Here is a 27,341-nt window from a genome sequence, read left to right as displayed (position 1 = left end):
CGACGGAGGCGCTGTCAAGCATCTCAAAAGATGAATTTAGACAATGTTTTGAAAAATGGAATAAAAGACTAGACAAGTGTATTAGTGTAAGTGGAGAGTACTTTGAAAGGGACTGAAGGTTTGTGCTTAAAATTTGAATAAATAAGTTTTAAAAAAATAAGTTCGGTTTCTTTTGGGTACCCCCTCGTAATTGTTATAACTAAAAACATTTATTTTATTATAAGAACTGATATTCGTGTATGGTTTCAAACCTAATACATAACGATTTTGTCATAACTGAAGATTCGTGTAAGCCTTGCCGATACATACGTGTTGTGATGTTTCTGTTATTTTAATGTCTATGTCTATGGGATGTATATAGAGTCGAGATAACTCAGTCGGTATAGTGACGGGCTGTGGAGTAGATGGCCGAGGAATCGGGGTTCGATTCATGGCAGGGGCAAGAGACTTTTCTCCACAGCGTCCATACCGGCTCTGGGGCCCACTCAGTCCCCTATACAATCGGTACCAGGGTTCTTACCTTGGGAGTATGGCTACAGGGGTTGAAATTGGCCAGTCCCATCCATCCAGTGCTGAGGTGGAACTATACCTCTGCTAACCTATTTCTTCATCTCGTGGTGCCTAATTAATTAAGCACAGGGACAACTTCATTTCTTTTACCTTCCGGGTGTATACTGGCAAAGGAATGGGGTAAATAACGCATTGCCTTTGTGCATTCTCTATTAGGTCTGCTGTAGGAAAGAGAAAAAACAGAAAACTCATGTGCTGACGAGAACCAGCGGCAATTTTCCCAACATCGCCGAAAGAATGTTGTGTGTGTGTGTGTGTGTGTGTGTGCGCGTGCGTGCGCTTAAGCGAGAGAGAACTAACAGTTGTCACACAACTCTCAGAGTCATGAGACAAAAAAATGTGGTCATGAGCCCTGCAGGATCCAGTACCAAGTATTACTGTGCTGATGAGGACCAGCAGCAACATACCCAAACCGAACAGATGAAACATAAAGAAAAATTATTTGTCTCTACCTTTTATGTAGGATATTTGTTCATGTTTAGTAAACAGTCATCAAGATAAGTGCAATATTTATTATTCATTTATTTAATGATGCTTTCAGTTTCTCAGATTGTATAGAGCCAGGATGGCTTAGTCGGTATAGCAACTATCTTACAGGCTGGATTTTACTCACACTGTGACTATTTGAATTTAAATTTCTCATGTCAATGAATAGGAGGAGGATGACCAATAGCATGTACAGTTCATCATGTGTTAAGATTGTTCTAGTTTTATGTAAAATATCTATAAACCCAATTATAGACATCGTATAAATCCAATGTGCCTAAGTTTATTGAGATTTAAGTATGATTATCAGTTGCCAGTATCTCAGATCATGTAGAATCTTATCTGACACAGTGGACTAATCGTACACCTGTCCTAATTCAAATTTAAATCATGCAGAGGTAATGACTTGTATTTCCTATTATCTGTTGTTAAATTCTATTAAATGACAAAAAAAAACATTTTAATCTTCTTTTTACATTCATATATACATGTATATCAACGAATTAAAAAATCACAATTCATGTGGTATAATTGCATTTGTATGGCATTACAATTGTTAGTAAGCCTACTAAAATATCATGCACTGTTCTATAGACTTACATTGATAAAAATACACTTACTCCAAGCACATTTATCTAAAGAGATGAAAAATGTTACAGTAAATTGACAAACAACACTATCACAGGACATCTTGACAGTTTCGATACCATGTACCATGGAATACCATATTACTGTGAAATTTCTTAGTGCCAGATTTTGACAGTATGGGTCAGCATGCCTGAAACTCTTGTGGAATTTATGATGCAAAACTTTTGAAGGATAAAAAATGGCAGTGATATGATATTCACAGAGTCATAAATAATTTCAATCATTTCCTTGGTACAGATGTTCATATACATTCTTTGTCATATACTGATTGATTAGATTAGGTTCGGTTTATGTTCACTTACATACATACATCTACAGCCTTTCATGCATTTTTCTAAAGAAGCCAAAAAAGAGAGACTCAGGAAGAAAAGGGTTGATTACATTGTGTAAAATTAGTGGTTCTTTATTTTACAACAAAAATTTGTCACTGGACTGAACACAGTGTATTCTGCAGGAATGGAAACTAATACTAATGCATCATCATTTGATGGGTCTGAGCTACACAGAATGTTTTCTATGGAATGACTTACATTTCTGAATCACTTATTTAAAATTATCACTTATAAAGGCTTAAACTATATCTCCTTTGCCAAGTAAAATCTTATATAAAAATACATGACTAGCAATAAAAATACAGGATCTTGCAAAATCAGCAAGTAATGAGATTCATTACAATAAAAGTGTCTAGATCAGAAATTAATAAATAAATAAATAGTTGCAATAATATTCAGTAGTGTTCTGGGTTTTAACACTATGCAGTTAGTTTTGGAGGTGGTTACTAGCATTTTAGAGGAACCTGCTTCCTTCATCCTCCAGCCTCCAGCTTGGCAGAAGCAGATGTAACCCCTGAGAAGTCACATACATAATTCATAAATTCACTGATCCGTTGTCCCAATTGGACCGGATATTGAACTCGTCAAAATAAGACTTTATTGCAGAAGTACAATCATGTCAACAGCAAAAACAACCACACACAACCAAAAGCACCAATTAACCATAATTTACATTGTCATTCATAAACAAAATCCAAGGAATACAGTTATTAAATGTTGTACATGCTTAGCAGAAGTATATTCATCTATTGAATAAAAAGCATTTTTTGTGAGGAAACTCTTCAGCGTGCATTTAAAAATCTTCACATTATCACTCATCCTTTGTATATTTTGAGGAAGATTATTATAAACCATAATGGATGAATATAACACGCCTCTGTGGATTGAAGATAATCTCACTGATGACACATGTAGCTTTCCGAACTGTCTATAGTGTTTATATGATGAATATTACTGTTGGTTTGAAAAAAATTGCAATTTCTAACAACAAACATCAATATAGAATACGAGATATATATATAATATCTCGTAGATATCGTAGATATATAGGCTAGGAACCATCAAAATACCCAACCTCTTAAAATCTTCTCTGCACGAGTTTCCAGGACTCAATCTAAGCATAACCCTAATCGCCCTTTTTTTGGCAGCAAATAAACTTTTCATAACCTGAGAAGAACCCCAGAATCTAATACTATATTCAAGCTGAGACTGATAATAAGAAAAATAGACCATTCGAAGAGCTTGTTCACTGACAAGGGACTGTAACTTCCTGAGCATAAAACAGGCTGTATTCAGTTTCTATAATAATTTTTCAGATTGTTTTTTCCAATTAAATTGACACTCTAAATACATACCTAAAAAATTAACTTTATCAACATCTTTAAGTCTAAAATTATTATATGTTACCAATAATGTATACTCTGGAGATTTAGGAGTCACAAATTTAATCAGGTGAGTTTTACTCAAATTAAGTACCAGATTGTTATTTCAAAACCAGCTTGAAAACCTAGTCATAACTCTATTTAATTTAATATTCAAAGAGTTTAGGTCATTTGAGGTAATTAAAATTGTTGTGTCATCCACGTACAAAATAGTACGTGCTATGTCCTTAAGAGTACCTGGGAAATCATTAATATAAACATTAAACAACAGTGGCCCCAAGACAGATCCCTGGGTAACACCAAACCTTACAGATTTCCATTCAGAGATTGTAGTAGTCGAGTTACAAGTATGCAGCACTACTCTTTGCATTCTATTTTTTAAATAAGTCTCCAACCATTTCAAAATAGGCCCTTTGACTTTTTAATCTTCAACTTTTGAATCAACAGATCATGACTGACACAATCAAAGGCCTTTATCAGATCACAAAAAATACCTACCACAAACTCCTTATTGTTCCATGCTTTAAGAACAGTATCAGTTAGATTAAAGACTGCGGTTTGTGTAGATACATCCTTACAAAAACCATACTGCTCAGGAGCCAGGATATCATTTCCTATAATGCCTTTGCTTGGTAACACCTACAAAACTATGCAGTGTTATAACCCAGAACACCACAATCTTAATTTTCATTGCCATGCAAACCTCGAATTCCACAGCACTGTTCTTTCACATTGAAATACAACACAAGAGAACTGTGAAGACAGTGATAAACCACTTGAGTAGAAAAGGTAATTGCCTGACATATGCATATAATATTGTGCTTAACTTTGAATTACAGAACATACTATTTCAAGACGCCTAATTTTCGATTTTTTATGCATGGCCAGTACTTTGATACTGATTGTTCTGAATTATCCACGTGGAATTCTCAAAAAAAAAAAAACCTGAGGTATAATTACTTTCAGAATATATCAATTGATCAAGAACTTCAGTTTACTTGAAGACATAAAGTAATCTTTAAAAATATTTAGCAATTATTCCTACCATAAGAAATATGCAGACCAAATTTCAAGAAGTCATAAAATGATATCAAATATCACGAACATAATAGTAACACAATGATCTATTTTTTAGAAGTAATAATCTAAAGCTGGAAGAGGGTGGGGGTGCAGTTGAAGTTGTCCCTGTGTTTAACTAATTAAGCACTATGCCTTGAAGACATATGGGGGAGTGGATGTATAGATCCACATATTCTGAACCTCGGCACTAGTTGGATGTGAGTGGTCAGCTTCACATTCCAGCTGCTTTACCCCCACGGGAGGAAGCCAGGTGAGCCCCAGAGCTGGTCTGCATAACATGGAGAGGAGAAAAATTTTTCCCCTACCAGGACTCAAAACTCCAGCCCCTCGGCCGTCCAGCCCTTAGCCAGTTGCTATATTGGGAGTGCAGTTAATGAATTTTATTACCATGATAACTAATATTGATTGTTTTATTGTAGTAGTGATTTCAGATGTGACCAGTCCTAATATCATGTCAGCACTTTCCATTTACCAAAATGTCTTCATGAAGTAGGGGATAGAATCTATATGTGTTAATGTTTTAGAATAAGGATATGAATATTACATGAATAAAAGCATCAAAAATAGAAACCTTATTTCCTGAGTTTTCCTATTTGTAAGATGAATTTATAGCAGCATTTGGAATAAGGACAACATCAATGTTTCCAGCAGACGCCTTGATAATTCATATATCCCAGTATAGACATTTTTTAACATACACATCAAAATGTTTCACACAATATTTGTAACCATAATTAAAGTACAGAGTATGTTATGAATAGTATATAGTCACATTGGCTTGTCATACAATTGAAAGTACACATGGTAGTGTAGTTGGTTGAGGCACTATGCTACAAGCCAGAAGATCACGGGTTCAAGTCTCGATGAGGTCATTGAATTTTTTTCAATTGACCTGATCCTTCCAGCCACACTATGGCCCTGGGGTCGACTCAGCCTCTAACAGAAATGACTACCAGGAATTAATTGAATAATTTTCCTGGGGAGTAAAGCGCGTAAGGCTGACAACCTTACTGCCATCTTTGAGCCAACTGTCTAGATAATGTGGGACCCTCAACATCTCACAACCCTATGGGCCTTCACGGCCTGTTACAGGGATAGCTTTACCTACTTTTACTTTTTATCATGTTATTTATTGTTCCATACCTGGTAAATAAGAAATCTTGCATATTTTTCAAGTGGAATGTGAAAATCCTATGCTGAATGTATTAGATCTGCTTCCCTCTCAAAACACTATCCACTGCCATAATTATGTTGCAAGAACTGTGTAAGAAACATGGCATCAGATTGGCATCCATTTGCATGACCTTCACACCCAGTTTACTACTCCCCTGATACAGAGGTTCTAAGCTAACAGCTCTGCATGCCTAATTGTCAGACAAATCATTTCTGTTTCAGGAAACAAGATTCCTATTTTGAGAAATCAGAGGTTCAACTGCCATTCATTGAAGTATAGGGAAGATTTTGAATGACGAAATTTGAATTAACTCTCCAAATATGAGCTAACTTTTCAAAGTATTGGCCACAGCTTATTTACTTTCTAAGTCAGCTTTCTGGCACCAGAGTTCATTCAAGTGTACCCACCTCAGATCTTCATTCTACATATAAATGTATTAGTTATTACTGAAACCAGCAGATTTCCATATGGAAATATTACGCTCACTACAGTAAAATTTTCAATCTTTGTGCTTGAAGTTACTGAACCATAAATTTGTGACTAGAACTGAACCCTAACAAGCTAGGCTTATCACTTTTCAAGTATAACTGAATTTTGTGTTTTTCTTGCCTTGTTAATTGGGCTATAGTATGGACGGATATAAAAGTATATCATGAACATGGCATATTCATTTAGATTATTATTCCTGAAACATCTGTTCACATTTTGAAGAAAAGTTTATTGGACCTGATATTACAATTACAGATATCACAGATATATACACATACACACCATAGAAAGCAAGTTCATGAATTAGGATACAGGCAATGCATATGGGAATCATTTTCAGGTTATGTTTAAAAGAACATATTCTTCTGCATAGTGTAAATGCTTAAGTGCTCTTTGCTTGGTGAATCTTTACTGTAGCTCACATTAATACACTTAAAGCTTATATATATATGTAAGATTTGAGGCTTTCACGGCGGTGATTATGAAGAAAGCAGTCTTCTGGGATGCCAAATCCCAGAAGACTGCTTTCTTCTTATATATATACATAATCAAGCAGAAAGAAGTATATTCATGGTGATATTCAATGCTATCAAGCATGACATAATGTTCACTTCCGTTTATAGTCACTTTTATGTCTACTACAATGTGACTTCTCATGGATGAAACATATGTTTCCAAGTAGAGTACTGTAGGGCAAACCAGGCATGTAATTTACAATGTTATCAAATTCNTCATCTTCTTAATCCTCTTTAGTTCATAATGTTGTATTTTAGCGTCCTGTTGCACTGAATTTCTTCCATGATATGTATACTGTGGCCGTCTCGTAGTGCACTCAATTTCACCTGTTACTTCATGGCATGTTTCGGCAACATAGTGCCATCATCAGGTTCGTTATTTACGCAAAGCTATTTCATTGCTTGCCATTATATGTCTTTGTAAAATTGTTTAAAAAGTACATATTCATCAATTATAATAAATTTTTATACACTAAAATTTGTTAAGATTGTTCATCTTATGTGTCTTAATTCAAACTCGCGTATGGTTCTTCCACTATGGGAGTCTTTTTCTTATATTCTGTGTATACCGTGTGTAGTGATGTGTGCTCCCTTTATGGCTGCCGAAACATGTCGTGAAGTAACAGGTGAAATTGAGTGCACTACAAGACGGCCACCGCATATGTATCATGGATGAAAATCAGTGCAACAGGACGCTAAAATACAACATAATGCACTTTAAATTTGAATGGTAAAGCTCAGATAAAAAAAAGTAATATACTTCTGCATTCCAACTGTCATAAAATACAGATGTACCTGTTTTCTTTGTTGCACTCCTGATATCATGCCAGGTCAGCTCAGTGATTTGTCAGGTCATAGTAACAGTAATGCACAGTTAAGAAATTTACAGCAGAAAACTAGAAAACTACCACATATATAGCAACAGGGCAACATAATTGACAATTTCTCCGTAAATGCTCACAATTGTTGTAAAAAGTTGTGTTCGTAGGTTTATGGAATGATAGATCTCTCTGCATAATAGAGGGAAGTACAATAAATTATAAATACTTGACAAGGGTCAAGAAACATGCAATAAAGAATGAAGTTCTTGGATGTTCAGAGTGGTTTCTGATATCAATATTGTTTCTTTCAAGTGATACAACATTTTAGTACATTGATTTAACAACATTTAAAGAGATCCTTATTGTTTTCAGCTTTGAAACAAGCAAGTGAATACATTCCACATTTTCAATACTTTCCATACTATGATGTCTGGATCAGTACAGTGGCTACTTCTGCTCTGAACATCTTCGATGTCTGATAACAATTACAGACAGGTATATATGGCCCAGCCATATATTTGTGACACACAACAAAATGTACATTATGAAAATAAAATAAATTCTTCTGCTACATCATGATATCTCAAAGTAGTATTTGCAGTACAAGAATGAGGAGCAAGGTCCATCATGTGCAACAGGTTTAATACAAAAAATTGCCTTTACATATTTTGGCCACTACTGGCCATTATCAGAAGGCATAGCCAACACTACAAAGAAATACTTTATATGTATGATGAACACACAGGTTGTCATAAGAGATTACTACCACTGTAAATAGAGAGCAGACTAGAATATTAATGTAATATTAATTACTCTGTCTTGAACACTGTAAGATCATTAACACTTGAAAGACAGCATTATGGGCATTTTACCAGAAATCAGACAAACTCAACGTTTCAAAGAGTCCACTTCTTTCTGTATGTTAGCTCTTGCTTTAGACTCAAACTTTTCTCGAAATTCTCTGCTGGCAAATATGTTTGGAATTTGTAAAAAACTCTGTAGGACCTGAAAAAGAAATCCATTAACGTTCAAATATGGCATTGTTATTTAAAAACTATATTTCTTATTTCGTATAATTATAACTGTCATGTGTGATTGTTCCTATGTAACATTTCACTGTATTTGTATCTCTTTAAGGTGCAGTTATGGTATTACATGTTTCAAGTTTGTTTATATCCTTACTGGATACTGAATTTCAGAAAGTGTGCCTCATCTTAAGATTACATAAGAATGTAAATGTCACCTTGGGTGAGAAGGCAGCCAAACCAGTGAGATTATGGTACACTGAACATAAGCTTAAATTAGGGAGATTAAGGAGGAAATACAGAATGTTGGCAAGGAAATCTCCTGGTAAGTGACAACTTGGATGACTGAAAGGAAGAAGGAAGGATAATATTGAAGTAAACATTAAGGAGGCTGTGAAGTGGACTGAAATGGTTCAGATTCATGTTCATTAAAAGGCTTTAGTATTATAGGTATAGAACATTCAGGTTTCACTGTCTAAAGCTGGTTAATGTTACTATAAAAATGGTTTATTAATGCTGTAATGCATAGTTCCTGTACTCAGCTTTTAAGTGGCTGTGGCTTTAATTCATATTGTTATATAATTTTATAAATACATCACAAATATAAATGGCTAATTTATATAAGATTTGAGGTTTTTGTGGCAGTTATACATAACAGATGGTTATTTTCATCATGCGAAAAGAATGATGGAAATACCACCAACAGAAATCTATTCTCTAGTTTTGATCCAAATCCACAGGACTGTAAACTAAAATATAAATCACTGTTGTGCCTCAACAAGAGTCGAACAGTGTTTCAATTCGGCAAATACCCACCTTAAGCCTGAGACTTCTGTATATAGTCTCTGGTAAGAAGGCATATTCCTGTTGAACTTTAGCTATGTATTCAGAGTAATGCTCTGGGCTTGACCCCAGAACTGCCATATCAATGTCTAAAAAGAAGTGCAGGTCCTCATTACCATACATCCCATCTGTCTTGTGTGCGTCTGTACTGTGTGTGGCAGCTGCATGGAGAAGATCCACAACTGCACTGCGAAGAGGGCTCTCCTACAAGCAGATATCCTACACTGTGCTGCTTTGTACCTATAACTAGTATGTTCATTAAAGACAGGAGGAGAATACTAAAGTGACATAGCACAAGCAGGTCTGCTTTAATTTGTAATAGCAGGCTGCCTCAGAGACCCCATAAGAAGACAAGAACTATAAAGGTAAAGTCCCTGTGCCCATTCAATTAAGCACTACACCATAAAGATGTATGGGGGAGTGGAAGTATAGCTCTACTGTTATTGACCTCAGCACTAGATGGTGAGTGGTCAGCCTCATGCTCCAGCTGTTTTGCACCTGGCAAAAGAGCCTCCAGTACTCATTGTATAGGAGTCTAGGTGGAACCCAGATTCAGTCTTGACACTGTGGAAAAGAGAAAAATCTCTCTTGTCCCTGACAGGAATTAAACTCCAGCTGCCCAGTCCATAGTCTATTACTACACTGACTGGGCTATCCCTGATCCAGGAAAAATATGAAATAACTCTATACCAGAAGATGGGATATGAAACTGAAGTGAAGAGATTTGAATATCTGTCATGTGTGCATTTTATTTATTTATTTAAAGACTCTTATCAGGAAGTCATATTCTATACTGTCAAATGACTGGAAAAGACATGAAAGGAAGCAGCCATGTCCATATTTAAAATACTGTCCCAGTATTTGCCTGGCGGGACTGTGGAAAACCAAATGAAACCCTTAGTCAGAACAGTCAGTTCCTGTCAGGGTCTAACTGAGCACTTCCTCAACACAATTCAAAGCTGCTACTACATGAGCCAACATAGTCGGTTAGTCGAAGTGTTTTGGGAAGTAGTTGCTGTTTATTCCGAGAATCATAAATAATGCCCAGATGCTGGTCTCAGTTCTACATGCCACCCTTTGCAATCATTTATGTTTCTTTGTGAACAAATTTTATTCATCACCTAATTCAAGAAGAACTGTTTAAAGACAGCCTTCAGGAATCCTGACTGTCTTATCAACTCAGTGTGAAATATATTTAACATTATTTTCCATACATGAAACTTCATGCTACTGATGAGCACCCTATACTGGTAGCAATATAGAAAACTTAAACTCACTTACATTAGGGATGCCACACTCGTCAGCAAATTTACTGAAATGTTCGGAATTTTTTTCCTCACTGTCCACTGCTTTGGGATCATATTCATAACTGTAAGCAAGCAATTGTACCATCAATTCATATTAATGTAAATATTAATTCATAATTAATATTCATATTAATGTAAATTACATTTACATGAAGAATTAATAAAGAGCCAAAAAATAAGACAGTACTTCTACTTACTAGTGGAAGAAGGTAGCCAATATAACTGCGTTTGCATTTTTCAAAATTTGTTTCACTGTTTTCAATTGGTCAAACTTCTCTTCCAAGTGCTGAATATTATGATAACTCCTTCCATCTTCACTATACTTCTGCAATATCTTAGTCCACCATTCATCAGTTACATTTTTTGGCAGACCTGATGTTGCTTCATTCCACACTTCTTCCAGAACTAGTGACATCTCAGAACTATTTGAACTATTTAACTTTAAAAATCATGAAAATGTCAATATGAAGTTACATATTAATATCACATTTGTATTAATAACAAAGCACTCTCAGAATATCTAAATTAAAGACAATTTACTTAAAACCTGATCATGCTCAACTGTGCATCATTAGGTCACAATACATAAGCCTAAAGGTGAATGTGAAACTTAAGCTTAATACAAGAAAGTTAAGCATAGGAACTACTTGATTTTGACATACACAATTCAAAATCACTATTACTTCAACATAATTATGCCAAATGCTTTGAACTTCCAGTTTTAGCCTCTCATTTGACAGGTCTAACCACTGGCTTGACTTCGGTTGGTATTAATAGGTGTAAAATTTTCTGATTCTGCTGGCCAAACCAGCAGCAATTTAACCGACCGACCGGGAATCCTTAATTTTACAACATACGTAAAATTACTGAAGTGAAAGAAAATAATCTGTAAACTGATCAAACTAAAGAAATCGTATTTCATGTAAATTAGTTCAAATTTTCAGACAGCTGTCTCCAATCTTATCAACTTCCCTTACTTAATCTATTTGCTCTGGAACAAGACTTATGACTCACGTCGAATATATATTTCACGAACATATGAGCATTATTAAATGTGTTATAAGGCCTGCATATGCAATACAGATTACCTAGGTGACGTGAATTCTCCAAAACTGATAAGTTATTGACCAGATCACACCACTAAAGCTTCAAAATGTCACCATCTTGAAAACTTAAAGGTAATGAGGGCAATGAGGGTAGTAAAATCAGCTGATTTCTGCAAAATTCTCGCACTACAGAACTGCATAAGGTATTTTATTTTTAAAAGTCTGTGTATTGCCGAAGGTTCTTTTACTTTCTTTGTTTATTAATATTATTCACAGAATGAAGTAAAAATTGTGTTCATAAATTTCGTATCCTAACCTCACTCTGAGATAATATTGATTGTGTATTGTTCTGTATCATGTTCTTATGTTGCAGCTCCTCCTCCCATTGACATTTATTACATATAAATAATGCACAGTTATATACTACATTATATAGTAACAATAGAAGTATTCTCCATCATACTGTTTCTATATGGTTTCTTTCCAATGAAGAATATTTATGGAACAACAGCAACGGTGGACAGCTTACCTACAACAGTAGCTGATATTAAGTAAGTTAATGTAGTGGAACTGGAATATTCTTTTCTCTCAGTTTAATAAATATGACACTTCAGATTTACTGGTTGATTTNATCAACTGAACTTGAAATAAATATGAATATGAATATGAATATGAATTGTTAGATATAAAGTTGAATCAGCTACACTGGTTATGGGTGGCTGCTTCAGAGCTAATTTTTGGTACTAAACTTATATTGTGTTGAATTTTTCAGAGTCAGTGTTAATGAACTTTACAAGCCTTCTGTTGGAAGATTAGTTATTATGGTCATTGATGCTCTTCGCTGGAATTTTGTGGAGGGTGAAAAAGGACGCTTGAATATGCCATATACAGCATCATTAATTGATGGGAAGAAGGCTTGTTTACTGATTGGAAAAGCCAGGCCACCAACAGTGACAATGCCTAGAATTAAAGTAGGACCTAAGTTCGTTGTCTCATTAATATTTGTAGTAGGAAGTTCATGCAAAGGATGCTTTGAGGATAGTAATGTTAGGCTACACCAGAGGTATCAGTAATGGTACTGGATCTTGACACAAGTCACTGAATCATCTTTCTGTATTTTGTCAAGACAGCATAATTTCAAGTCTCACTGAATGTAACATCTCCCATTACAGTAGCCATGAACAAGATACGAGGTTCTCAAACACTGTTTCTTTTCAGGCCATGACAACTGGTACTGTACCCAGTTTTGCAGATGTTGCTCTGAACTTGGGCAGCAGTAAAATCTTGGAAGATAATTTATTGCTTCAAGCAAGGCATCATGACATGAAGTTAATTTTCTATGGAGATGAAACATGGTTAAAACTGTTTCCTAATGTATTCACCAGAAGTGAAGGAACTACATCATTTTTTGTTTCTGACTTCACAGAGGTAAACGGATTTCTCTTTGGAATATGTTCTGGCAAAGTTAAAGAATAATAAGAAGGGTGAGTCATAGCAATTAAAACAGGAGCAAAATATGAACTTTGGCACATTAACATGTTCTCCAGAAAACCAAACCGTCAACTTCTGGTTAAAAATTTGGCTTCAGGGGATTCTGAAGAGATATCTAAGATGATCTGGTAACTCAGGATGTTGGTGAAAAATGAAATTAGCACAGTGATTCCCATTCTTCATTGTATTTCTGTTCACAAGTATACATCAGGCTGATGTATTTTTGCAATAGATACATTGTCAGAACTTTGCATTTTGCCATTAATAAAAATCTGAAGCCTTCAGTGGTCAGACCACTATTTGAGAACCCTTGCACTGAATGTCACTTTTAACCTGTAGGACAGTATGAGGACTGGAAACCATTCATATGACAGTACAATGTTTGATCCTAGAATTGGTTATTGATTTGAGGTGGATGACAATGTGACAAGACACTTGGCTACTGAGCTAAATGCTGAGGATTGGAGGCTAATGGTGCTTCATTATCTGGGACTGGATCACATTGGACATGTTGAAGGTCCACAGAGTCCCCTTGTGAAGCCCAAATTACAAGAAATGGATGATATTGTGAAGAGGATTCATCACATGTTCTTAGCATGGGTAAGGTGAAAGAATTGTGAAGGAAATTATTTGAGACCGAGTTGGAATTTACCCTATGTCTGTATGAACTCATTTTGCACTCAGAGATTGAATGTAAAATATTCAGAATTGAAGTGGACCATTATTTCCTAATCAGAAGATATCAATAATTCATTAATACAAAAAAAAAGAATCAGAAGTGTGGAGCATGCAAGTCAGAACCTTTAAGTGGAACAGCTGTTTCATAAATCCAGTTTTCAAATCTAGTTCTCTTATAATAAAGCATCAAAGTACTCCCGTCATGTTGGATTCAAGAAAACACCTACCATTTTCACTTACAAATAATTATGGCTGTGAACTTTCTAAGAAGCCCTTAGACACAATTGCCTTTAAAATGCTGTTAGCAGCCACATTCCATTGTTAGCGTATACTTGTACAAAACGTTTCTGGAAACCATCATCTGCTTCTTGTAATGCAATTTTTGAAGCTACATGAACATCTGCTTTCTTCTATTCTCTGCATCTCAGTAGAATGGCCACATCATGGGGTAGCTTCAATGCCATTTTCATAGCCATTTAGGTGAAAAATGTTGTATTTATCCTTCCCCTAGAAAGATTGTTATGAAAGTATTAAAGACTTTCTTACACTTCCACATTTCCCTGGATGATACTAGTTATTTATTACCATTTCTGTTAAGTTTCAGTTTAGCCTCTCTTTTCTCAATTTTGTAGTACATGAATTATTGTGCCATTTGTTTCTCCAGGATAAACATTTTGGTCTTCCATCAGTGCTGGTGGTTTGTGGAGACCATGGTATGAAAAATTCAGGGAGCCATGGTGGAGCCACTCTAGAAGAAGTTTTAGTTCCCCTTGTTATTATTGGTGATATGTGTTCAGGAGAACTATCTAGGTAATTTGAATAATCAGTTAATATTCATCATGAGGGAAAACTGTGTTTATGATACTGAAAGTTTAGTTTGTTCTGAAAAATATTGTCTGTCTAGTCTACATACAGTTTTGATCCTTAATACTGGAAAGACTAAATTAAGTAGGCAGTTGGGGATATTACGTGATGAGAAACTTCTTCATTTACACATGTTAGTATTGTCAGGACAATGAAATATAAAAGGCTACAGTGGACTGGTCTTCTGGCTAAGTTTTAGGAGACAAGACATACATACAGAATATTGGTGGAAAAGCCACTTGAAGCCTGGAATGGAACTATCATTGAAGTAGCTACTGTGGGGCCAGTTTAGGAGATCCACTATATCCAAGGGTCTAAATTCATTTTTATATTTAATTTATAACAAAATCAAAAGGTGTTTTAGACCCAAGTTGTGTACATTAATAATGTTAATATTATATGGTATGCATACTCTTATTCACTGAGACTTTTGCAAGAAATCTGATTAAAATATCCATTTTTATGTAATCTGATATGAAACTCACAAATGCCAAGAACATTAGAACAACAAAAAGTGACATATGTATTTAAAAATACATGAATTACTCATGAAATTTGCTGTAAATATTGTCTTTTGAAAATGTTCATGTTTTTCATTTTTAGTGATAATTGATGAAATTCACATGCAGTCAGGGTATCCAGCCTTCCAGATGAANNGGGAACTCAGTGGACAGCAGACTGACAATAGGGCAAATATACAGGAACCAATCCTTGCATATGAGATTTAGAACTGCACAAAATACAATTAGAACTGCACATTTTGTGTAGAACTGCACGTTACAAAAACGCTGATCTAAAAAAGTAGAGCTGGTAGAGAAAAACTGATTTTATATTTAGATTCAGCGCCTTAAATATAACTAAAATTAGTTCTAAAATCCTAGACACCAAAAAAAATTTTTTTTTTTTGTAGGCCTGTGTAATTGATGAAATTCACATGCAGTCAGGGTATCCAGCCTTCCAGATGAAATTTAATTTGGTAATCCACCAAATACTAGTGGTACTAGTGGGATTGCTAAGAAGTATGCCAGTGTTCAGGCAGTTAAATGCTGCAGTGTCTTCTTGAAAAGACAAGACCCATTTTTGTGATGTTTCTTTCCTTTCATTCTGCTATGATCACATCTCTAACCCTTAACAGCACTAGAGTCCTTTCTGTATTTGTTTTGAGATTGAGGCTGAAGGTATTACCCATTATCACTGTAGGTTCCCATTTTATAAAAATGGATCTTAAGAGAAATAAGATTGGGTGGTATGGACTGGATTGATCTGGCTGAAGATAGAGACCAGTGGAAGGCTCTTGTGAACACAGTAATGAACCTTCAGGTTCCATAAAATATTGGGAAATTCTTGAGAAGCACAGTGAGTAGCAGCTTGTCAGCTCCATGTGGTTCATTAGTTGGGTTACCATTTTGTAATATATATATATATATGTGTGTGTGTGTGTGTGTGTGTGTGTATGTCACGCTGTGCTTTGTTTGTTCACCATCATTGCTACCTACCATAATGAAGATGGAATGCTGTACCAGATTTCTTTGTTTAACAATTACCACATGTTTGTGCACTTGTTTCAGCGGCCCATTTGAAGGTGTACTTCAAGCGTTTGTGCCACAGATAGATTTAGTTCCCACTCTGTCTATGTTGCTTGGTCTTCCGATTCCAGCAACCAACCTTGGTAAAATGATTCCAGCACTTCTGCACAATATACCATTTTCACAACAGCTGTATGCACTGTACTACAACTGTAAACAAGTGGCTACTCAGTTTGAAAACCAAATTTCTGATAGTGCTACACAAGGTGATTTAAAGTTGTTTTACAAGTTGAAACCTTTAAATTTATGTGTAAATTATAATTGTACTTTTTTTATATGATTCTTCCTCTCACATGAACAATTTGTTTGTGTTTGCTTATGTGTTAGTATATTTAGTACTATTTCCTGAGCTATGTAGATAATTTGGCATTGAATCAGAAGATGTTTGTGAAAAATAATTGGAAGGGTGTGGAAATAAGTGATCATGATATCAGAAAGGAACAAGGAAACTGCAGTTAACATGTCACAAGGACCAGCCTCTAAGCTGCGAATCAAAGCCAGGACCTGTCAAACTCAAAGCAGATACACTAAACATTTAATTATGATGTTCAGTCTTTCTGAAGGAAAAACATTATGTGTGAAATATTAGTGAATTTGAATTAGTGTCATATGTATGCTTTGCACTCAGATTGGTTGTTGATGCTGCATACTTAACAAGGATGTGGAGGTATGTTAAGGAATAAGTTATATTTCTGACCCATTCAGTATTCTTTCTATACATTTATTGCAGCAAGTTATTTAGAATATAAAGAGGCTATGATGCTCCATGCCATCTGGTTGACCTCAGATAACTCATCTAAGTCTGGCCTAGATGGTACAATAGCAAGATTATACATGTCAGCTCTCACTGGTATGAGTTCACAGCTGGCAGACTCATTGGTAACATTTGATATACCTTTATTGGTCACAGCATCTGGGATNACGTCACCGCGTGACGTCACCGCGGAGGGGAGTGGCGGGGAGCGCTACGTTACCGTGGAGAGGAGGGTGGAGGGGGGTTCTCAGTCGCGCAACATGTTAAAATATTCTTACAGAAAGCTCAACTTAGATTTCCAGCATATAGGATTGAAGTATTGATAGTGGTGAAGAGTAATATATTGTCCATTTAAGTTATGAAACTGTGCACCCTGAAGACAAAGGCAATTCCCCCCCACCAATGCTGAAACCAGGCTACAAGGTTTCATAAACCAGAAGACTGCAATATAAGTTGGTTTTCACGTTGCATTCACATAAAAACAGAAAAGATCAAACTAATTTCCAAGGACCAGGTTCACATGAGAATACCATTCTGTGATTTCTCTCTCTCTCTCTCTCTCCCTCTGTCTGTCCTACATTCATGTATGCACTCACATTAGGGCTGGAAATGGGAGTAGATGTAAACAGAAGCCTTGTACTTAGTCCAGGGCATATAATTTTGGGGAACATATTTCTAGTGGATTATGATACCATAACTGTCATTTCCAGTAACAATACATTTAGGCACAAATTCACATGCCTACATTGCAGTGATTGCTTTCAGTATGTGTATGTCATTCCCCTGGGCTTTTCTACTGATCTGGAGTGTTCACCTAATTCTGCAACTGGAACATCTACCTAGTAGTGAAAAACCATTTCCACCCCTGACTCACAAACATGTGCACTCACACACTTGAATAGAATAAGTTACTGAAGTGAAAAGCCAAAGAGTAAATGTTTATTGTGAGTACTTCCTGTTTTTGATTACTTGTGTATGTAGCCTCTGTTGGGCAGTAGAGTAAACCCAGAATTGTGGGCTCCAATTTATGTAAAGTATTCCATATATTCACAGAATTTTGACCTTGTTACGGGTGATGGTTGAAGCAAGTTTTCTAAGAACTAGACAGTCTCAAACCTGAAATCTTTGTGCATAAGGTGACTGTATGTCTGTAGACCACCAAGTACATGTATTTTAAAGTGCATTACAGCAGTCTTATGTTTGTTCTTTCAGCTAGTCATCATACTTGCTATGAAAATAAGACCACATCCTGTGCCTCTGATGTTAACAACTCTCATTAACATAATGCTTTTAAGTATGAGTGTTCTCTGGTGCTCATTAAGTCAAAGCACCAGCATCCTCTGCAGTTATTCCCTCATAGCAATACCAATTATACTTGGTATTATAATTGTGGTTGGAGTGAATACAACTCTTATCCTGACAAGTACATTCCAAAGGATACATATTTCTCAGGTCAGTGTATAGGAGTTATATTTGTTATTTTAGATCCTATTTGTGTGTAATTAAAAATTTAAGAGTTCTTTCTTCTGTCTTCTTATTTTCAATTTGAGTCTCTATCTCTCTATTTTTGAGGAATATCAGTCAGATATGTACAGAAATTAAGCATGTGGCTTTATTATGCAAGCTGATTTTTAATTGGTAGTTACTGTCAAGAGTACGGTAACATATCTATTTGTGGATTGAGGAACACTAATCCTTTGAAGCTCAAACGTTATCTAAATAGTATTTGAAGAATCATTTCCTATCAGAAAGTGCTACCTCTCCAATACAAAGATAACTGGTTAACGATGTTTAGGAAATTAATTACTGTTTATTCTGAACATCATACAAAATGCATAAATGCTCTTTATAGCAGAATACAGTTATTTTTTACTGCCATAGCAGGTGGTACATGTAGTAACTAGTGTAGTTTAAAAGATTAAATAGCGGTTCCAGTGTAACTATTTGGAAGAGTGAGGCAGTATTGGACTTTTTTAAGATACTATTCCAGGATTCTGCTGGAGAGACAGAGGAACAACAGAAAATACCTTAATTCTGATATCCAGGAACCATGTTGATATCTAAACTGGGTGCATCATAACCATTCCTGATCTGGGGTTCTAAATATAAATGTCTCATTATATATAATTTGTCTAGAGCATTTAATATTGTACATTTGCACACAGATACTTCATCCAGGTCAAGGCCGAATCATTCTTGTGGTGGGCACATTGCTACATGTTATCAGCCTCTCATCCAGCAGTTTTATAGAAGAGGAGCACCAAATATGGTACTTCCTGTGGCTGACATTTGCAGTTGTCATTCTATATGAGCTTTTCTGTACTATGTTCTCCAAGAAGCCATCAGTTCCTACAGACAAAAGGCACTCTTCTCTAGAAAAGCCTATGCCTGGTAGGCTTCTGTTGAGCTGGTTAGGATTACCACTTCTCCATCGCATCCTCAGAAAATGGAACCAAACTGGTGACAAGTGGGCATCATTGCCAGATGCTGGAGATTGGCTCATCCAGCAGGAGCAGAAAACCTACCTGTCAGTTGTGTTCCTCTTAGGTAACTCACACTTTTTAACAGTCAATTAAAAAATTTCTAAATATCTGTGATAGAATTTGTTAAAATTATTAAGAATATATAAGCATTAATTTGTACACATCTTCTACAAAAATGTTAGGGCATCTGTTGTCACATTTTCCATGTCTGCATCTGTACTTCTGTCTGTGTACACTGTACACCACTGTGGAGGAACTTGTTTTTATGAAGTATGATATTTCAAATTCTCATTAATATGTTGCACAATGTGAGTATTGTGTGAATGAATAATGTGCATTGCCAACTTAAGCCAAGGTGCATATTTATTTATTTATATAGTTGTTTGTTTATAAATATAGAGCAGAACTAACTAACTTCATGGGGTTGAACCCTTTTTGAGAAGATGCCAGTTGTGCAGCTATTCAAGAACTTCCCAACATTTTGTGGAACCCAAAAGTTCATTACCATGTTCACAAAACCCCTCCACTGGTCCCTATCCTGAGCCAGATCAATCCAATCCATACCACCCCATTCTCTCTGTTCTAATTATGCTTGGTGAAGAGTACAAGTTACGAAGCTCCTCATTATGCAGTTTTCTCCACTTCATCTCTCTTCAGACCAAATGTTCTCAGCATCCTGTACTCAAACACCCTCAGTCTATGTTCCTCCCTTAATGTCAGAGACCAGGTTTCACACTCATACAGAACCGCAGGCAAAATTATAGTTTTGTATGATCTAATTTTTATGTTTTTAGATAGCAGATGAGAAGACAAAAGCTTCTGGACTGAATGGTAGCAAACATTACCTGAATGCAATAAATATATTGCAGAGTAAAAAGATTTGTGTCGTTGGAGTCATGGTTGAGTGGTTTACATTCCTGCATCATATTTTGCATGGCCTGGATCAGATCTTGGCCCAGAGACTGGCTATCCTAATTGATATTTTTCATAGTTTACTCAGTCATTTCGTATGTGTAATGATTGGTAACACATTTCTGAAAATCTCTCATACTTTTAACATTTGCCTCTCCCCCCCATCTTTTGACCAGCTGTGTATTTATGTGTATAAATGTGTCTGTTTATTTGAAGGTCTTGTAGCAGTGTGTTATTGCTGCTTGTACATCCCTGAACACTATCCAGGAACATACAAATGGCTGATAGATGCAGTATTATGTACAGCTGCTGCAGTGTGTGTGTACTGTTACCGTAGTGCCATAGGAAATGTTGACTTTCCATTCTCCTATCCTCAAGACAGGTTAGAATCTTATTTTCTCTAATTTTTGCATTAGTAACTGTTCTTAATTTGCACTAGGGATGTATGTCAGAAGAACTTTATGACACCATTTATCATTCTTTTGTTCATATTATCACATATCCGGGGTTCCGTGACTAATAATAACTAGGACACACATTAGTCGTATCCTGGCAACCGATTTATAACAGTCTCACTGTAATTACATCACAAATCAAGTCTTCCTTTCACAGGCTAACTCCATTATACTCCTTTGAACTTTTTCAGTTCTCATTCTCCTGAGTCTTTTGTACTCCATTCTGTGCCCTCTTATAATTCCTCAGCACAGACCCCACAGAAAATATGTGTCATTGGCTCTGAAGAATGTGTGTTTAATGACCCATTGCCCAGCAATGGGCATGGCATGGACCTAATAGAAAACACTTCTTGCAGTACCTCCTCTATTGTTGCCTCCCCGAAATATTTCAGACTGCCCAGAAATGGGTCTACATGTCAGAATATGTTTATATTTAATTTTACTAGAGAATTGGATGGCTGAGTAAATTGGCTCAAGTGGTAATACTTCTGACTTCTATTTGGGAGTTCTGGATTGAATGAAGTGTGGGACACAGAGTATTCTGACATTTTTGTGGTTTTCCTTAATGCCTGTAGGAAAGTGGATGGTTATTAAATTAGGCCATGTGTGATTCCTTCCACATTCTTTCCATTTCATTAATCACTCTATTATTAGCTATTGATAGGTGTGGTAAATAAACCATAAATAAACAGAAGATGTGGATAAAACTGGCTGGGGATTGTGTCCAATGGTGGTCTTTGGTATTAGCAGTGTTGACCCTTCAGGCTACCAGAATATGAGATACTTTCTGCTATGTACTTTCAGCTTGCTTTCGTAATGGTGTAAGGAAACATAATGAGACTTGAAGTTCTCATGGCAATGAGCACAAAGATGTCAGTCTCCTTAGATGTGGTGCCATGTAGTTTGGTAGATGGGTACCATCATTTTGGAGGCACCAGCTGCTTCTATCTTAAGGACAGAAGAGTCACTTATACCCTGAAGTTTGATGCAACAAGTTCCTCCAGAATATTGATATCCATTTACTTAACTATATGACATCACATCCCAGAAGACTGTAATTAAGGAAAGATGGGCTTACAACATCATATTCATATATGTCTGCCCAATCTAATAACTCTTAAACCAACAAGTGGATTTTCATACAGGATGATATGAACATTATACCACTGGAAGTCATGACACATTTGAACTTTTTAATTCTGTGCCATAAATGATGCCAACCTGTGGTGTATGAACTTCTGAGGTGGAAGTAGCACTAGTACATTATAATGTAAGGCCCTAAAATTTTGTGGTATTAGATCTGTGAAGAATTTTACTGAAGTAACCTTTAATAAGGTCACCATTTTGTAGAACATAAAACATCACAATGACTGTACAAAATAGCTTTCTGTTGCGTAGTGATATCTGATAAAATCAAGGTGAAATTTGGTATTAAGGTAGATTGTAAACATACCTACAAATTTCTGTATTAACTGCTAACAGTTTCAAACATGGCAATGATGTGGATTTGTCTAAAAAGTATCAGTATCAACTGAAATCTGTACAAGTGGAAGTTACGCATGAAAGAAAATGAATTGCTAATCTTTGTAGGTATTCTAGTCTCAAATATCTTCTTCAGTAGCATTTATAGGATTCTTCAGGACAAAGATCCCTTCTTTGGAATCATGTTAATCAGTGCATATGTCTGTTTGTACCATGATTCAGTTATGAAACATGAATATTGTATGCATTTATCAGATTTCACCCAAGTTGGTGTGAAGATCATGCCATTGGGGACTTGCTATTTTAGTAATTTGTATTGTTTTGTCATCAGCAATATCAAATTGACAATCATGGAGACTCACCAGTTGTCACGGAGTGTAAGTCTTTCTATCTTGAATATGATAGATATCTGGAAAAGTATCCACCTTGTAATAATGTAATTAAAAAATATATATTTTGGTGTGATGGTAATAACTGATGAAACACTAACTTGACATGTGAAATCTATATAAGTATCACATTATTAACATAACTAATGTGTATCTGAATAGAGTATATAGTTGCTCTTGAAGCTCAGTGTCTTGCTAAATGCCATCCTAGGAACATTATCTCTCACAAATAACTTTTTACCATTGAACACAAACTGAGAGATGGATTCTTCTCTGTAGGGGTGTCATGGAGGCTCGCATTTTCTGGAGCATCTTAACACTGTTAATAACAAACAGCATTGGTCAGACACTGTATGAAATGAAAGTGCAGCATTCCAGTTCATTACGGAGATTGGGATGCCTGCTGAGGAAACTCACATGTTGCTGGCTGCTCATCTGTGCTCTGCTGCATCGCCCGCACAATGTCATTCTGCTTCCTGCACAGGTTTTCATGAGCCATTGTGTGGGTACAGCCTATGCTTCTCACAGGTGCCTTACTACAAATACATGGTGGCTGGTTGTTGCCCATGTTTGGATTGGCACTGTTGTCTATTTTTATCAGGTATGATGGTACTCTGATTATTATTGAATTGAATTGAATTTATTTACATTCTATAAATCCTAAGCAGGTTAGTACCTTTGGATACAGAACAAGTCAAAAGGTTACATAAATAAATACAGGCAATTTTAGCTTAGAAATTAATATAACTTAATTTTACATCATTCTCTATTTACATTGAAGTATTCATCTAAAGAGTAGAAGGAATGAGCATGTAGATAATTCTTTAACTCTGATTTAAACTTTTTAGTATCATTGCCCAAGTTTTTAATACTTTGTGGCAGATTGTTGAACACTTTTATGCCAGTAAAGTAGACTCCTTTTTGATATACTGATAAAGTTGATGAGGGTAGGTGGAAGTTATATTTTTGTCTAGTATTCATGTTATAGACATCAGAATTTAATTTGAATTTATCTTTGTTGTAAACAACAAATAAGAGAAGCGATAATATGTATTGCGATTGAAGAGGTAGAATTTTTAATTTCTTAAATAATTCTCTACATGAATCTCTACTTCTACATCCTGTAATGATTCTAATTATATTCTTTTGTATTTTAAAAATTATTACACTATGTGAAGAGTTCCCCCAAAATATTAATCCATAGTTCATAATAGAATGAAAGTAGGCATGGTAAACCATCTTCAATGTTTCCTGTGACATAAAAGGCTTAATTGATCTCATCGCATAGCAAGCTGCATTTAATTTAGGTATAATTTGTTCAATATGTATTTTCCAAGACATTATTATTAGTAAAGAAATTGATAATACAAATCTATATAGCTAAGATAAAGTAACGATTGTGGTAACAAGGTCATAGTATCACAACAGATAAAACCATTCAAGATTAGTCAAAATGGATATACCTAGGAACAACAAGCATAAATAAATATGATTGTATAACTTTAGCTTTCAGGAAGAAGTCCTGTAGCATGTTGAAGATTTTTCATTTCAGAAAACATTTCAGTTGATATGTAGATGTTATGTTATTTCTTGCAGGGTAACTCCAACAGCTTGGCCACCATAGACATTGCATCTGGCTATGTGGGTCAAATTGGGTACAACCCTATGGTTGTTGGAACTCTCCTAATCATCAACACATATTCTGCACCAATTCTGTCCTATCTCTTACTTCTGTCGAAACTCATCTTCCAGAACCAAAAAGAAGGCATTGATAGGTACAAAGATCCATATTCTGCTACCAAATAAGAACTGTAAAGTGAATTAAATGCAAAACATCAAATTTCAGCCCTGTTAGAATCAAAGTAAATAAAGCCTTGTTTAATCTTACTATGTGGAAAGTAGATAGATACAAATTTTCGAACTCAGTGTCTAAATTTGTTTTGTCAGTCAAGCCTAGGTAACACTTCCACTGTGTCACACACGTCAGGCACATTTCTGGAGAAATTCAAAACATTTTAGTCTATTTAATACCCATGTTTCAGTAATATTAAATTTAACAAGACCTTCAAGAACACTGGATAGCATAGTCAGTATAGTGACTGGCTATGGGCTGGACAACCAAGGGGTTGGAGTAGTCCCAGTAGAGTCAAGAATTTTCTCTTCTCTGTGTTGTCCAGACCGGTTCTGGGGTCCACCCAAACCTCCTATCCCATGGGTATCAGGGGCTCTTTTCCCAGGGCTAAAGCAGCCAGGGCATGAAGGTGATCACTCACCTCCAGCTAGTGCCAAGGTCAAGAAAATGTGGATCTATAACTTTTACTCTTCTCCGAGTATAATAAGAATGATTAAGTCAAGGAGGATGAGGTGGGCAGGTCATGTAACACGAATGGGGGAGACAAGGAATGCGTATAAGATATTGGTGGGAAAGCCAGAAGGAAAGAGACCACAGGGAAGACCAAGGCATAGGTGGGTGGACAATATTAGAATGGATCTTAGAGAGATAGGATGGTATGGTATGGTATGGATTGGATAGATCTGGCTCAGGATAGGGACCAATGGAGAGCTCTTGTGGACACGGTGATGAACCTTCAGGTTCCATAAAATGCTGGGAAATTCTTGAGTAGCTGCAGAATTGGTGGCTCCTCAAGAAGGGCTCAGCTCCATGAGTAAGTAAGTAAGTATGTACATCCACTTCCCCTTATGCCTTCATGACATAGTGCTTAATTAGATAAGCACAGGGACTTTACCTTTCTTTACCTTCAGGAACAGATGTACAGTTCGAAGCACTTGGTATAGCTAAAAATTGGCGTCAGAATTATATGTTTTCCACGTTTCTTGACATGTTAAAGAGAAAAATGATCAGTTTATGTGAACCTGTTTCACAGCTTCCAGTATCTAATACATAGTGCTCAGAAGTTTGTGCTAAATAATTTTATCTTCAGAACCATACATCAAAATAATGGAATAATATAGACTTGTTTATTTTTATGATCTCTTCTGTAAAAAATAATGAGACTGCTTACTGCATAACATTAGCTTCAGAATATTTATTCTTACTTGTCTCTTCTATAAATATATGAAAATTACCAAGTTTATAATATTAGCAACAGATTGCTTTAAAATAAGTTTACCAAAAACTTATCTTTTAAATCATTAAAGGATAAAAATCTAATGAACAGAACTGCTTAAAATCTTATCTCTTACATTCACCATTGATTTATATGGGTACTTTGCTAGTGACCCTGTAATCTGTTAAACTGTTACCTTTAGAAATCAGTGCATAACATTTGTAATGTTTTCAGTATATTTTAAATGATAAATAGAACTTTCTATATATAGTATAATTAATTCAATTCAGAAAATATATTATATTAATAAAAATGATATGATTTGTGCAAGAAACATTACTTTGGATAAATAGTGGCAATTATGAACATACTATGTTTGTTCGTGTGTCTGTGTGTGTGTGTGTCAGTAATAATATTTTAACAAAACAGAGTAGTTTATTAAAATACTGAGAAAATCATAAATCATGTACATCATCTTGTAATATGAATCTTTACAGAATCTTTCTCTTTCAGGTTCTGGGAGCAGTTTCACAGTTTTCACCATTGCATAGCTCTTTTGCGTCTACTTCCTGTTGCTGTGTATGTTGTACTGGTGACATTTCTTCGTTACCACCTGTTTGTGTGGACTGTATTCTCCCCAAAGTTATTGTATGAGGTCACACACACCTTGGTTGTTTCATTTGTGATGCTTCTTATAAATATCTTTGCTGTAGCTGTTGTAAGGAATGTTCAGACTTAAATGAGATCTTGAGGATTTCATCACCATCATTCTTCTCAACCATGAACATTTTTCTTTTGCATCCTCATCAAGCTGCTCCTACTCTCTTCTCTCTGCCCACAACTTTTGTTCTTTGTTGATGTGTCAGTATTAATTAAGTTGTAAAATCAATTTGAATTTTTAAATACAATTTTTCATTCTAACAGTCTGCCACATTTTTTTTTCCTTTTGTGACTAACTCCTTACCTAATTAAGCTCTCCCTTGAAAAATTTATAGTTACTCAGCTGTTCAAGAAAGTTAGTGCTTTTATAGTACCTGAATATTCATTGCCATGTTCACAAAATTTCCACCACTGAACCCTATCTGAGCCAGTTGAAACCATTCCACACCTTTATAATATTACTCCAAGACCCATTTTAATATCTCATCATCCACCCCCCATGTCTCTCAGGTGGTTTTATCTTGAAGTTTTCCAGCCAAAATTTTGTATGCAATAATGTGGCTGCCAACCCCAGATTTTTGAGAAGAAAAACCAGAATTTAAGAATTAGCAGCTCTTCATGCCCAATTCACAAAAATTAGCGAGATCAGTTCAGTTTGTATCTATGATAAAAAGGATATCCGTCACTTTTATTGGTGATCTCTGTGTTATCCTCCCCCATGAAAACGACCCAACGAGAAAGAGTTTTGTGCCTGCCAGAACACTGAACAACATAATTTAATGTTAATATAAATAAGTTCAA

At 35.6% G+C, this 27,341-nt stretch overlaps 3 protein-coding genes across 5 annotated transcripts in view; 2 read left to right on the top strand and 1 right to left on the bottom strand.

Annotated features, from left to right (window-relative positions):
- LOC111868066 (TBC1 domain family member 31) overlaps positions 1-6,655 on the top strand; it is a 46,145-nt gene extending 39,490 nt beyond the window's left edge. Inside the window, exon 21 of the mRNA XM_023858427.2 lies at positions 5,894-6,655. The gene's annotated coding sequence lies outside the window, so the exon portion shown is untranslated. The remainder of the gene's footprint in view (positions 1-5,893) is intronic.
- Positions 6,656-8,118: 1,463 nt separating this feature from the next.
- On the bottom strand, positions 8,119-11,842 carry LOC111868069. Of its 3 annotated transcripts, none has more exons than XM_023858431.1 (5): positions 11,761-11,842; positions 10,870-11,111; positions 10,647-10,734; positions 9,339-9,569; positions 8,119-8,502 (listed from the first exon to the last, which is right to left on the bottom strand). In XM_023858431.1, the coding sequence occupies exons 2-5, from the start codon at positions 11,085-11,087 to the stop codon at positions 8,386-8,388; spliced, it is 654 nt and encodes a 217-aa protein (XP_023714199.1). In that variant the 5' UTR covers positions 11,088-11,111; positions 11,761-11,842; the 3' UTR covers positions 8,119-8,385. The 3 variants fall into 3 exon arrangements, with proteins under 3 accessions (XP_023714199.1, XP_023714200.1, XP_023714201.1); XM_023858432.1 differs by having other exon boundaries at positions 10,870-11,094; positions 11,761-11,832; XM_023858433.1 differs by having other exon boundaries at positions 10,870-11,103; positions 11,761-11,830.
- On the top strand, positions 11,832-26,797 carry LOC111868064 (GPI ethanolamine phosphate transferase 2). Its single transcript, XM_023858425.2, has 14 exons — positions 11,832-11,921; positions 12,092-12,269; positions 12,491-12,689; positions 12,937-13,146; positions 13,621-13,809; positions 14,552-14,697; positions 16,320-16,543; positions 17,068-17,260; positions 18,234-18,543; positions 19,257-19,638; positions 20,703-20,868; positions 23,092-23,413; positions 24,409-24,587; positions 26,394-26,797. The coding sequence occupies exons 2-14, from the start codon at positions 12,127-12,129 to the stop codon at positions 26,617-26,619; spliced, it is 2,889 nt and encodes a 962-aa protein (XP_023714193.1). The 5' UTR covers positions 11,832-11,921; positions 12,092-12,126; the 3' UTR covers positions 26,620-26,797.
- The last annotated feature ends 544 nt before the right edge of the window (positions 26,798-27,341 follow it).

This window comes from Cryptotermes secundus, unplaced genomic scaffold (genome assembly GCF_002891405.2).
Source record: "Cryptotermes secundus unplaced genomic scaffold, Csec_1.0 scaffold864, whole genome shotgun sequence".
Taxonomy (NCBI): domain Eukaryota; kingdom Metazoa; phylum Arthropoda; class Insecta; order Blattodea; family Kalotermitidae; genus Cryptotermes; species Cryptotermes secundus.
Note: the sequence above shows the minus strand (reverse complement) of the source record. Positions and strands in the feature narration are given on the sequence as shown.

What these genes read in the sequence shown, in the direction of transcription:
- LOC111868069 (XM_023858431.1), bottom strand. Translation starts at nt 11,087, where the DNA reads ATGTCACTAGTTCTGGAAGAAGTGTGGAATGAAGCAACATCAGGTCTG. An exon ending in ACGAGTGTGGCATCCCTAAT is followed by an intron (nt 9,570 to 10,646) that starts GTAAGTGAGTTT and finishes ATCTGCTTGTAG; the next exon opens with GAGAGCCCTCTTCGCAGTGC. An exon ending in ACAGAAGTCTCAGGCTTAAG is followed by an intron (nt 8,503 to 9,338) that starts GTGGGTATTTGC and finishes TTTCTTTTTCAG; the next exon opens with GTCCTACAGAGTTTTTTACA.